We start from the raw sequence: 14,426 nt of genomic DNA on the forward strand, positions 1-14,426 counted from the left end.
TTCCCAGTCGGGAAGGGGTTGTCAGACCCCCCACTAAGTCACCCCCAGTCGGGTTGATTTCACCCCATCTAGCCCATGGACCAAACTTTGTCATAAGGAAGTAGTATGGCTGTACATTACAAAAAAGGCAAAACTGAAAAAATTCCCAGTCGGGAAGGGGTTGTCAGACCCCCAACTAGGTCACCCCCAGTCGGGTTGATTTCACCCCATCTAGCCCATGGACCAAACTTTTGCAATACCAAACTTTGTCAAAGGTAGTTGTATGGATGTACATTACAAAAAGTGTAAAACTGACAAAATTCCCAGTCGGGAAGGGGTTGTCAGACCCCCTACTAAGTCACCCCCAGTAGGGTTGATTTCATCCCATCTAGCCCATGGACCAAACTGTCGAAAGGAAGTAGTATGGATGTACATCACAAAAAGTGTAAAACTGGCAAAATTCCCAGTCGGGAACAGGGGCGTATCCAGGGGGGCGCAACAGGCGCCCCCCATTGGCCGTCACAAAAAAAAAAGTTTAGCAAAAAAAAAAAAAATTGATGACGACCTTTAAGTGAGATGTCGGTGATCGCTCAACCCCCACCCCCCCCCCCTCCCGTATGCTTTATTTTTTGTTTGCCAAAAAAGGTTCTGGCGAAGTTCGGCGGCATAATAGTTTTAGAAACATAGATGGTAATTGTGTTTGTATTATCACTATAAACACTAAGTGACATGCCAGCCATACTAAATTGTGCATTTTGTGTCCATATTTACTGGAAATGTTGCTTATTATTAAGGTCGAAAAATGGATCACATATGGCCATGGGCGGCGATCCTGGGGGGGGGAAGGGGGATATATCCCCCCATGAAAATGGGTGGAGGGGATGTAATACACCATATCCCCCCCACCAAATGCCAGGGATAAGAATATTTTCATGCCTACATTTATGCATCATCGTTAATGTACGGTTCTTTTTAGCTTCATTTCTCGCCTACCATAAACGCAGTGCGATCTTTTCAAATAAAGCGTATTTATAAAGCAAGAATAGTTGACTGTAGGCTTCATTGGCCCTATAACAACAAAATGTATTATTGTGCCCACGGTATTGATATAGTACATACATGCACCCTCATAGTATTCATATAGGCCCTATAGTAGGCCTACACACGTACATGTTCCCTCGAACAGCTGAGAATCTCATGTTACCAGGGTAATGCTTAATACACGTTTCACCTGGATGCCCTAGCAATCGGTACCTAGGAATGTAACTATGTGTAATTGTGTATTGCATGTGTATAGGCCTATAATAGCCTGCATGAGGCCATTTTCTTCATCGAATAATATAAAAGAGCTCTCGAACATTCTAACGTTGCGCCTGAAACAAGATTGACAAGAGCAATTTTCCCAAAATAACACCCGAAATTAAAAAAAAGGTATTTTGGATCCTGATTATGAGATATTTCGGACATGACATCCCTATTTTAAAGTTGGGTATATGCCGCTTGGAAACCTCGGGAAGTGCCGTTTCCGGCCATCTAGAGGGTTTGTTAATCCCAAAATTTTCTTCTACGCTTCGCGCCAACTCATGGTGGCGCTACGCTTAGATAGTCAACAAGGTCATATCCCCCCCCCCCCCACTCGGAAGTACGGATCGCCGCCCATGCATATGGCACCATTTTGCATTTCAGCCCTTCTTCGAAAGCAAAAATTGTCCACCCTCCCCTTAGACCCATCCCCAGGACGGCGATCATTCATGCCTGACGCCCCCCTATTGGAAAATCCTGGATACGCCCCTGGGGAAGGTGTTGTCAGACCCCCACAAAGGTCACCCTCACCCAACCCAAAAAGGCGGGTTGATTTCACCCCTTCTAGCCCATAGACCAAATTTTGTCAAAAGAAGGTAGTATGTCTGTACATTAAAAAAAAAAGGAATATCTGACAAAATTGCTGTTTGGAAGGGGTTGACCCCTACAAAGAGCCCCTACCCAGTGTCTTTTACCCATGAACTGAGATGATAAACATATTAACATAATTATTACAAAAATAAATAATTATTGATTATATTTATGAGAGGAGATATTCTATGTAATTCAAAAGAGCCTTCAATGTCCATTATGGCTTGCCTTTCTTAATTGCTTCATCTTTTTTGGTGACAAGCTTCAACCCAGTTATCTGCTTGGTCCCATAATATATGGTGTTACAGCAGAGGTGGAACAAAAAAATATTGGGGACCCTTTGGCATATTAGATATCGTTAATAGGAACATTCTTCTAATTTCTGAAGCCTTTTCAAATAGTTATAGATATGCCAGGTATATAATTGGTTAATCAAAGAAGTTTATTGGGGGGGGGGGGAGGCTTGACCACTCAATTATATTATTGAAGCTGCCCCCCTCCCCTACTTCAGCTGTTTTTGTGTTACGAATGCATACTTTCCTTGTGCAATTGTTTTCATTTCATTTTTGGCATTTCTTTAAATATTTATGTATCCTATGGGTTAGATTTCTATAGTAGCTCACATTGTACTATTGCAACCAATAATTAAGTACTCATATTGTTTCTTTTTAAACCTAGCTACAATTGGTAGCATGCCAGTATAAAGATTATTTGGTTGAAATCAAGGAATATTTACAAAATCTGGAAGTTTAATTTGATTTACATCATAGGTGAAAAGGCAGTATTCCCCCCCCCCCCAAAAAAAAAAAAAAAAAAACAAAAACAAAGAGCATATTTCAACTATTTGATCTGTATTTAGTGTCTGATTTAGGGGGTGTTGTGGCGGGTGTACCCTTCCCCTTTCAGACCACCCCAAAAAGTTGTGTTCCAGACAAGAATGCTGGAAAATAAGTGCATTATTCAAATCGTGCAGACACTACTTGTCTGAAAAATCAGATATCTGGATTTCCCTTTATTTTTATATCTAATAATTTTCACATTTTGAACCCAAATTTGGCAAATCAATCTTGATCGGGACTTCATAACTGCGGTTTATCTGTCGAAAATCCTGTAACTGGTAAGCTTTACCTTAGCAATTTGTTTTCAAATCACACTTTACTTAGAATATTTGCAGAAGAGGTGGATTGATAAGATGGACACAACAGAATTATGCAAGTGACCTGATGGTGCACAATATAGGAACTAATCAAAAAGACAATATAGACTTTTAAGAATAACCATTTGTATTTTAAAACCTTTAAATCGCACTGTGCCCAATAACAGAAGGGCCTTAAAACTGAGTGAGGCCATGTTTGTTCAAATGCAATGTTTGGTGGGGTTCTAGCTGTAACTATTTCCTCTTTTGTGGATGGTATTTCCTAAATTAAATTATCTTGTTATTATAGTTTTCCATGACTGTTTGTCATATTGAAGACACAAGTGTGGTAATTGCCAGTCCAAACAACCATGTTGAACAAGCAAACTTATTCTACCAACATGAACTGGGGCTGGTCCTGTTGAAAGCATGTTGTTATTTTCTACATTTTTCATGCAAAGGAATCTGCTTTACAAGTGTAAAAACTTTTCATATTTAACATTTGTTCCTGGTTCTACATGTATCTATTTCTTGCTTTTACGGTATATATATGTTACACAAATACATAAGTGGCCCATGTGACCAGAATGGGCACATCTTTGCTTTCAGACCATTTGGTAAGTTTTTCCATGTTTTATAATACAATGTCTTGAATACTTTCTTTAAACAAAATTCTGGTCTATGATTAGATTGCGTGAATTGAATTGGCTGGGTGGGGGCACCTTTTGGGGGGTCTGAAAACCCAGCAAGACCAGCAATTTTGTCAGATTTTCCTTTATTTTAATGTACAGACATACTAATTCCTTTCGACAAAGTTAAGTCTGTGGGCTAGATGGGGTGAAATCAACCCGCATTTTGGGGTGGGTGAGGGTGACATTTGTTGGGGTCTGACAACACCTCCCCGACTGGGAATTTTGTCAGTTTTACACTTTTTGTAATGTACATCCATACTACTACCTTTTGACAAAGTTTGGTTTTGCCAAAGTTTGGTCCATGGGCTAGATGGGGTGAAATCAACCCGACTGGGGGTGACCTAGTGGGGGTCTGACAACCCCTTCCCGACCAGGAATTTTGTCAGTTTTGCCTTTTTTGTAATGTACAGCCATACTACTTCCTTCTGACAAAGCTTGGTCCATGGGCTAGATGGGGTGAAATCAACCCGCCTTTTGGGGGGTGGGTCAGGGTAAACTTTGTGGGGGTCTGACAACACTTTCCCGACCAACAAGTTTGTCAGTTTTGCCATTTTTGTAACATACTACCATGCTACTTCCTTTTGCCAAAGTTTGGTCCATGGGCTAGATGGGGTGAATCAACCCGACTGGGGGTGACTTAGTGGGGGGTCTGACAACCCCTTCCCGACCAGGAACTTTGTCAGTTTTGCCTTTTTTGTAATGTACAACCATACTACTTCCTTCTGACAAAGTTTGGTCCATGGGCTAGATGGGTTGAAATTAACCCGCCCGGGGGGTCTTTTTCAGGGGGTCTGGGGTCCGAACCCGACCACTGGGGTTGAGCTGACAATTTGTTTGTGAATGACCTAGATGGTCTAAGTAACTTTAACACTAGATGGGGTAAATCAACCCGACTGGGGGTGACTTAGTTGGGGGGTCTGACAACCCCTTCCCGACCAGGAATTTTTTTCAGTTTTGCCTGTTTTGTAATGTACAGCCATACTACTTCCTTCTGACAAAGTTTGGTCCATGGGCTAGATGGGGTGAAATTAACCCGTCCTGGGGGTCTTTTCAGGGGGTCTGGGGTCCAAACCCGACCACTGTGGTTGAGCTGACATATTTTTGTGAATGACCTACAGTAACTTTAAGGGGGCAAACCTTCTGGGCTAAATCATGTGGGACAGGCTCTTGGCCTATGTGGTTTAGTCCGAGGTGCCGGAAGAAGTTTCAATCTAATCACCTTTGCTGTCTTGTAGCTATTGTAAATTAAGCACAGAAATACATTCTAGAGACGGCAATTTTATTGAAATGTATTTCAAAGCCGCTGTGGGGTCCAGAGGAGAAGCCCAGAAGTCTCTGCATTTTGCTAGCCTAATATTACCCGAACGTAGGAGTTTTGGAGGAAAAATGAAGGAGAATGTTTCAAGTTTGTTTTACCGCTGTTGACAGGGGGAGAGGGGCAACTGGTGTTTTCAAACGGTTGAAGCTCTTATTAGCATTTTGGCGGGAAAATAACCCTGCAATGGAGAACGGTACAACTGACTATCCCAGTAGGCCCCATCTCATCTGACTGAGACTGCTATCACTAAAAACAATCAATTATACGTGAGATAGTTGTTATCATCGTCTGTCAACAGAATCAGGGGGTAGGAGCCGGGGGCCCTGGGGGCACGTTCCCCTGCCAATTTTTTTCCAAAATAGCAAATGTGTCCTACTGGCAAATAAAATGTGCCCCTTTGATGAAGAACTGTCGTTTGGATATCTTAAGCCTTTGTTAATTTTAATACTTTATACTAATTATTTATTTTTAGTATGAATATGCTATTTTTAAAATGGCATCCCATATCTTTTTGTAGCACGGTTAACAATAAACAATCTCAATAAATAAAATCAATGTTGCAGCTCATTCTACTAGCATATTATTCTATACTACACATGGTCCGCTAGTTTAATTCTGGTATGTTGCAACATTTCAAACGTCCCAGGTCCGATGACTTGGATTAAACCGAGGTTGCTAAAGACTTTTGTTCAATGAATGAACACGGGAGGATATTTTTGGAAGGTTCTAAATTATTTATGGACAGAAGTACAGATCTAGGTTGATAAGAGTCACGTGCACCATAATAGTATTGATAGCATACTAACACATAATATATATTTAAGTTATATGGCCGGTGTGCATCGGTTTATAGCATAACGAGTGGTGGTTGTGGAATGAGAAAGTGCCGCTCTGATGTTATGCCCCTCCCCCCCCCCCACACACTTTTGGATGCTTCCTACCCTCTGAACAGAATACAAAAGCAAAATACGAAGACAAAGGAGAGGTATATTATAAACTTGTTTCTTTTACAGTGCACATTATCACCAAATAATACCATGCTTACAGGAAACCCTACAGGAATCCCAACAATATCGTGGGCCCCGAGTAAGAAACACTTGAGGACTGCTTAGTGAATGATATAAAACACGTTGCAGGCGAATTGCGTCCGTAGCTAAGGCAGCTATCATCTCATTAATAGTGTAAAGTATATACTGTTTTAAACATGCGTCAGTAGATTCATTATTAAACGTTGAAGATTAAAAGCATTTCCTGTGGACAATGCCTGGACCAGATTCATCATATTCCTGCTTGCTGATCCACATCTGTTGGAAGGTGGAGAGAGATGCTAGGATGGATCCACCAATCCAGACAGAGTATTTCCTCTCTGGTGGAGCGATGACCTTGATCTTCATGGTAGGAGGAGCAAGGGCTGAGATTTCCTTCTGCATACGGTCAGCGATACCAGGGAACATAGTAGTACCGCCGGAGAGGACAGTGTTACAGTACAAATCTTTACGAATGTCCACGTCACATTTCATGATACTGTTGTACGCAGTCTCGTGGATGCCAGCCGATTCCATACCAATGAAAGATGGCTGAAAGAGAGTTTCGGGAGCCCGGAAGCGCTCGTTGCCAATAGTGATGACTTGTCCATCGGGGAGTTCATAACTCTTTTCTAAAGAAGAACTTGAGGCAGCTGTCTGCATCTCTTGTTCGAAGTCAAGAGCAACGTAAGCAAGTTTTTCTTTGATATCACGAACAATTTCACGTTCGGCTGTTGGAGATGAAGCAGATAAATTAAAACTAAGCAAACTCCTCGCAGTCGGTAGGCCTATCGTTTGTGAATAAATGACCTGTATTTCAACAAACGTGTGTTCACAGGTCAGCACTAACTTGTATTCATCTTTTAAACATCTTTTAATGAAAATACCAAATAAAACGATGTAAAGTTTGTTGCAACTGGCTGGTCCGATGAGCTGCAGTCAGTAGATGTATAGCCCGGGATCCTGGGGTAAATAAGGGGACCGGGATAATATGGAGGGGGACCGAGTAAATGGAGGGGGCCCTGAAAAAATATGGGGGGACTGGGGATACGAATTTTAAAAAACTTGAGGAATATGACTTTCATAATAAATTATACAGAAACGAACATACGTACCGGTTGTTGTGAATGTGTAGCCTCTTTCAGTCAGGATCTTCATGAGGTAATCTGTGAGGTCACGTCCGGCGAGATCAAGACGAATGATAGCGTGAGGGAGGGCGTACCCCTCATAGATGGGTACCGTGTGGGATACGCCATCACCAGAATCCAAAACGATACCAGTGGTACGACCAGATGCATACAGGGACAGCACGGCTTGAATAGCGACATAGAAGGCCGGGGAGTTGAAGGTTTCGAACATGATCTGTGAGAAAAATAAGGTAAAACTCTTTAGAAGTTCGCAACAAAAGCCTCGCCTGGTCTGAATAAATAGCCGTACATAGATTAAGGTTGTAGTCTGCAAGCCTACCATCCCTACCTGCACATACAAATATAGGGCCATGTAGGCCAAACTCATCTGAACATGTAGAATTAAGGACCTGTATGCCAGCTATCCTCACCACTTCTGGAGGAGAACGCCAGACCCCCGCATGGGACGCGGCTGCAACGACCCCATGGACACACCTCATTCATAAAATCCTTCGTTCGTATGAACCACATATTATGTCCATCTCGTATCTAACTCTGTCTGGGAATTTTATCATTTTCCCACTCTCCTTTGAAATTCTGTGCACGCCGGGGTATGTCCGTAGTCTAGGACCACTCCTCCGGGCACATGACGTCAATGATATTAAAAAAAACTGATTCAACACCTACCTGGGTCATCTTTTCCCTGTTGGCTTTAGGGTTGAGTGGAGCTTCTGTACAGAGCACTGGGTGTTCCTCTGGAGCTACACGGAGTTCATTGTAGAATGTGTGATGCCAGATCTTCTCCATATCATCCCAGTTTGTGACGATACCGTGTTCAATTGGATATTTCAAGGTGAGGATACCACGTTTGCTCTGTGCTTCATCTCCTACATAGCTGTCTTTCTGTCCCATACCAACCATCACACCCTACGAAAGTGGACAAACAAAAAGAAACCCGTGTTAATGACATTTTATGCAGGTGTAAGGTTAGGTTGGAATTGCAAAATCCCACTATTGTATGCAGTGGCGCGCGTAAATGTGGGCCATACCGCCCCTCCCACTCCCCGTCGTTATTTGGGTGAAGTGGTTTGGAAATTTGGAAAAGTATGACCACTCCTTACGGTGTACCCACTTTATTAAACTTCGTACAAAAAAAGGATTTATTAGCACAGCCTTGCTGTAAACCTAATTTTGGTCTAAAAATGATCGAGAATGGACTATTTAACGTATAGACATCGAATTTACTCGGAGGAGAGGAATCCCTCATTCCCATTAATGGTATGGTCAGGTTGAACGACCCCAGGGCCACACGTCCATCTTTATAACATTCACCCCGGCTATTTTAGAAAGGTTCATGGCCAAAACTAAATCAGTCGGTAACAGCTCCCTGGATTTCTAACAGATTTTGCAGTCAGACCGGTATAATATAAAGATATGGAACTAAACTTTAAATTTCAAAAAATGCGCAGTCTTTATATACATAACTCACTCTCACATAAGGGTTTGGACTACCTGTTTATGTTAACAGTAATTACCCACACCATTACCCCACTTTTGAGTAGTACTGACATACCTGATGTCTTGGTCTGCCTACGAGTGAGGGGAACACCGCTCGGGGGGCGTCATCGCCAGCGAAACCGGCCTTGCACATACCGGAACCATTGTCAATAACCAGGGCTGCTACATCTTCATCCATGCTGGTAAAGAGTCGTTTGTTATCGTCCAATGTGAATACGTCTGTAAAAATATGAACATACAATCAAACTATTAATAGGATTAGCCTACGACTGCATCAACTAACATATGCAGGGATGTGCCCACGCTGGGCGGCACTGGGCGGCCCCGCCCAGCACTAAACATTTCCGCCCAGCACTGTCTTAAAAATCGTGAATCCCGCCCAGCACTATTATCATCTAAAATGACGACATTCGTAACATTATGTTCAACATAAATTGGGCCACATGTATACTCGTTCCCCCCCCCCCCCCCCCATTTGTCAAATTCACGTAAACACAGGTGCGGAGATATGGAGTAGGCGTGGCTTTAATCTGCAGCATGCAGTATCACACTCCACTAGCTCTGTATACAACTTCAAACATCGAAAAATGTCACCCCTCCCCTTAGACCCCCTCCCCCAGGACGGCGATCAGTATACCCGGCACTCATTAAATCATGGGCACATCCCTGCATATGATATAGGTGCAAGTATTACTCGAAAATCATTACGCCATAGATGGATCCAGGTATTAAGCCAGACCGTGGCAGAGGGGAAAGGGTGAGTTACATAATCTATTTCACCATCATGTGTACAAAAGCTTCACAAGTGAATGGAAACGAGTATTGGGCCTTTTCCATAAACTAATGGTGCCCCTCCTTACATTGCTGGTGCCACGCCCAAAGTTCGACAAAGATCACTGAAACTTCCACATGCTTCAGTGAGGTAAAGTGAAATCGACTATATGGTCTCGCGTTATTCCCGAGACCCATTCCTCTCTCGTTGGTGTGCTAATTAATTGCAAGTTTAGAAACTCCAGGACTACAAGGCTTTTGAATATTTATGAAAGATATTCCACATCGTACATTTGTGAGCCAACCGTGAAGGTCTGTTAAAGGGAAGGTGCTGTTTGAAGATTTGGAGACCGATATATCTAGCAAGAAATGAACGTGAAATATATACGCTTATAATAAATTAAGACTGATCTGTTAACCCGGTGTCTTGAATAGCTTGTAGTTTTCTAGCCTTAGAAAAACAGCTTTCTGCAGGAGCTTAACTGAAAACATCCAAGACAAAACTGACCCACCATAATTCGTTTAAAAGTTGAAATTACTTATAAAAAAGCAATCAATCAACGATACATAAATATACTACAAAGGCATAAAGTAACCATAGTGTACAGACCACTTAAGGAGTGAACTTGATTACTGTACACAAAAATAACTAACCTGTTAATTAATGTCTCGATTGGTCACTTGCTACCGCTCAGAACCGCAGATACAATCTGAATGCTACAGTGTAAATCACGTAGTGTGCTATACCTCTACTGGGCAAGAACTCCACTGGAATCAAATATCGATGAATATTGATCGAACTGTCTTTTCCAGGAGATGACCATTTAAGGTCATGCTACCGTACAATCCTTCGTTGACTCGTAGTTGGTGAATAGTAAATTTAAATGATACTAGACCGCGCCTTATCTTGCACAATACCTTCTTCAGCCTTCAATAGCTCATCAGCTCCGCCTTAATCCTTTTCTCAGCTCACACTGATAAATTCTTATTCATAAGCTTGTTGTGTATAATTATGTGTAGGCTACATACCGAAGCGTAGTTTTGTTCGTCATTGCAAGGGAAATTAGTGGCCCTTGGAGTACTTTTCAACCGTTGAATTTTTGTGGATTCCATGGATTTAATCCGCCTTTTGCTGCCTGGGGATGCGTTTCAAAAACAGTATTCATAAAAAAGACCTTTACTATTAACCCTGTCAGACCATGGAGCTATGGTCAGGCTAAAGCCTTTTCTTTAGATCAATATAAGCGTTCATAATGTTGGTGTTTATTACTTCGGGTGAGGTTATTACATAATTCTCAAGCTGTAAGCAACCAAAGTAAAGACTCCCCGAACAAGAACTGCATTTGCTTGCAAAATTGCAGTATTGTAGTGCGTGTGGAGTGCTTGCAGTATTGGAAAGAACTTTGCGGTTGTTCATGGTGTAACTTTTTGGGCGGACAACACACCAGGGAGTATGTCATGTAGGTACCTACAAAGTGAGGGCGCTTGTGAGTGCCGTGACAGGCTCATTTTAAGTTGGCTACGCAGCTAGCCTCTGAAACTGCAAATGTACAGAGATTATATGAAACTTTAAGTTTTAACGTCCAGTCATGTAGGTATCATTCACTTGGCCAGCAATGCCATTATTGTAGTGCGCGTTCACGCGCACTACAATAAATATGCATGAAAGAAGTTTCTTCCCAGATTGTCAAACCATAGCTGACATAGTCAAACAGGTTGTGCTTTGCCTGTCAACAAATAAAGTTGCGAAAGGCGAACATCATCCATACTGACTTATAATCACTCCAATTATTACATTATACTTCCCAGAATCACCTATTTTTCTAAAATGTTTATTCAACTAGTCTCCACATGACTGCTACGAGAAATTGAAAATTTCACCTTTAACTATATTTATGCGTAGCCTTTACAAGGTGCTCTTTGATAGATAAATTGGCATTAAAATATATTAAAGGTGCATGAGCAGTTGCGCATGCACGGACCCATGTTCTGATGTTTGTTTGATCAATATAATCTCAGCAGTGACATGCTTATTCAGAAAACTTTTCCCTGTTCTGATGTGACTTTATGTGATAAGATTTAACAAGCTTGTTCGCAAATCTACTTACCAATAAATATGTGTTAACTGGGTTGAAACAGGAAGTGTATTCCTTTATTTATGACTGTGTAACCGACTCATTTGTGTAGTCAGTTGCGGTGTTCACACCGTCGACTGATAAGCAGTGCATCGCATTCGAAGTGTAATGTTGGTATACGTAGGAAGAGGGGTACTCAAGATAAAAAATAACCAGTGTCCAATCGGAGGGAGGTTATGCGAGGGAGCCAATTAGTTATACTTCAACAAGGGCTTGTTAAATATGGTTAATTATTGCTACAGAGTATGCACCACACGTATTATCATCTACTATAGAGTCATCGTGATCCGAAACTCTGTATAAATGCGCGCAACATGATAACAGGACGGAGTAGAGAAACAGCCATCGGAGAGGTGGGGTTAATGTTGTCAACCAGCGGGCGTATGGCAAGCCGTTTTACTTTTTATTCGATATTTGATGATATCATCAAATATTTGGTGATATCAGCAAATAATTGTTGATATCATCAAATCATTTGATGATATCATCAAATAATTGCTGATATCACCAATTATTTGGTGATATCAGCAAATAATTGTTGATATCAGCAATTCATTTGCTGATATCACCAATTCATTTGCTGATATCACCAATTCATTTGGTGATATCACCAAATAATTGCTGATATCAATAAATAATAGCTGATATCAACAAATATTTGCTGATATCAGCAAATGAATTGGTGATATCAGCAATTGAATTGATGATATCAGCAAATCATTTGTTGATATCAACAATTCCGACATATCACTAATTAATTAGTGATATGAGGAACCGAATTGCTGATATCATGAAATGATTTGGTAATATCATTAAAAGATTTGCTGATATCAGCAATTGAATTGGCGATATGTTGGAATTGCTGATATCAACAATTCATTTGCTGATATCACCAATTCATTTGCTGATATCAGTAATTCAAGCGTATCGAACCAACGTCTACAAAAAGGAATTAGAAACGAGCGCCATCAACAGGCATTCTTTTGGGGTCTTAAGGGCGTGTTGACTGGTAGCGGGCACAGAAAGGCGCCTGGTGCGCGGTTAATTTCAGCCTTGGTTATAGCGATCAACGGGAGGGGAAAGGGGACTAAGTTACACAGTACCACTACTGCCACTGGGAGAGGTACCGTGGCTACTCATGCACTTGTGACAGGGAGGACAAACATTGGGCAAGCACCGAGTAGGCCAGGCCTATAAACCTATGAAAAATAATATCGGGGTGGTTAAGTAGCTCAATATGAAATACCAAAATGTAAAAAGTATACCCTGGTCGGCGGGCGACAGAAACAGGCTGGGAACTGTGTCCATTAGACTGGCTCCCCGATGGTGGCTGCAACCAGTGGCGGGAGATTTGTTTCAAATATTGGGGTGGGGGGACTTTAACTTGGGTGCAGACGCGTAACAATTCCCCCACCCCAAATTAAAATTGTTCGCGCACTTCGTTATTTTGTATATATATATATATATATATATATATATATATATATATATATATATTTATATATATATATATATATATATATATATATATAAATATATATATATATATATATATATATATATATATCTATATATATATATATATATATATATATATATATATATATATATATATATATATATATATATATATATATATATATATATATATATATATATATATATGTATATATAAATACAGGCGTGTATCCAGGATTTTCTAACCCGGGGGCGCGATCGAATTACTATCTAAGCGGAGCGCCACAGAAAATTTCTGGTTTTGATAGCCCCCCAGATCACAGGAAATGGCACTTCTCGGGCTTGAAAATGATCAACAAGTTGTATACTTTGGCCTGAGAATCAAGTTTTCCCAATAGTTTTTTTTTTCTATCCATAACCTTTTTCAAGATTGTCACCAGTCACACATCATGTTCGACCTCATCGCTTCTCCTGTGGATCATTGCTTTGGAAGGTAATACTACGTAACGGCCTATACAATACCCGTCAGCCCCACTTTTCAAGGTTTGAAGCCCATTATTTGTTCAGAATTTGAATTATAAATTCACTTCAAAACATATCCATAAATGTTGCACAAAATTTCATCTATAGTCAACCAATATAGAAAAAAAAACCTTCAACCCCTAATAGACCGGTCAGTAGAGGGAAGTATAATGAAGAATGTTGGTCAGGGAATTTTCGAAAATTCAGACACAGTTAATTTATTGTGTACAAATATTATAAATATAAAACTTCGATATCGTTAAAAAAGACAAAAAATATCTTCGCCCCACCCCCCCCCCTACTTGGCTACGTGCCTGCGGTTAGAAATCTTGTAGGAAACAGGCCAAATGGAAACCCAGTGACCCAGTGAACCCATATCGATGTGGATCATATATATGATTGTACGTACTTACACTCATACACAAGAGATGTACAGACATTATGATAATAATCATGAGTGACAACATGCTATACGGTCACAGGTCACAGAAACGACGACGAAGAGTCATTTACCTCATAGCGCATGTGTTGGATGAAGTTTTAGCCACCGCCAAATAGGATTTGGATAAATAATCTCATGCATTATTTTCTATTTATAGCCACACAAAAACACTATGCCACCAAATATTGGGGAGGGGGATATTAGATACTATATCCCCCACCTAAAATATGCCCCCCCCCCCCCCCATGATCGCCGCTCATGGCTGCAACGTTCCGTCTGGCTGTGCCTGTGCGTCTGCGATGGAAAGGAGCCGATCGTGCACAGCTGCTATTGAATTGAACCTGTGCTCATCGATGCTCGCGTTAATCCGTTCTAAATTTCTCTTTGCTTTGGAGAAGACGTTCTTTCGCT

At 41.1% G+C, this 14,426-nt stretch overlaps 1 protein-coding gene across 1 annotated transcript; it reads right to left on the bottom strand.

The window, feature by feature from the left end:
* Window positions 1–6,003: 6,003 nt before the first annotated feature.
* LOC139958906 (actin, non-muscle 6.2) lies at window positions 6,004–10,273 on the bottom strand. Its single transcript, XM_071956342.1, has 5 exons — window positions 10,113–10,273; window positions 8,743–8,906; window positions 7,857–8,096; window positions 7,158–7,404; window positions 6,004–6,773 (listed from the first exon to the last, which is right to left on the bottom strand). The coding sequence occupies exons 2-5, from the start codon at window positions 8,863–8,865 to the stop codon at window positions 6,256–6,258; spliced, it is 1,128 nt and encodes a 375-aa protein (XP_071812443.1). The 5' UTR covers window positions 8,866–8,906; window positions 10,113–10,273; the 3' UTR covers window positions 6,004–6,255.
* Between the last annotated feature and the right edge of the window lie 4,153 nt (window positions 10,274–14,426).

This window comes from Apostichopus japonicus, chromosome 18 (assembly GCF_037975245.1).
Source record: "Apostichopus japonicus isolate 1M-3 chromosome 18, ASM3797524v1, whole genome shotgun sequence".
NCBI lineage: Eukaryota > Metazoa > Echinodermata > Holothuroidea > Aspidochirotida > Stichopodidae > Apostichopus > Apostichopus japonicus.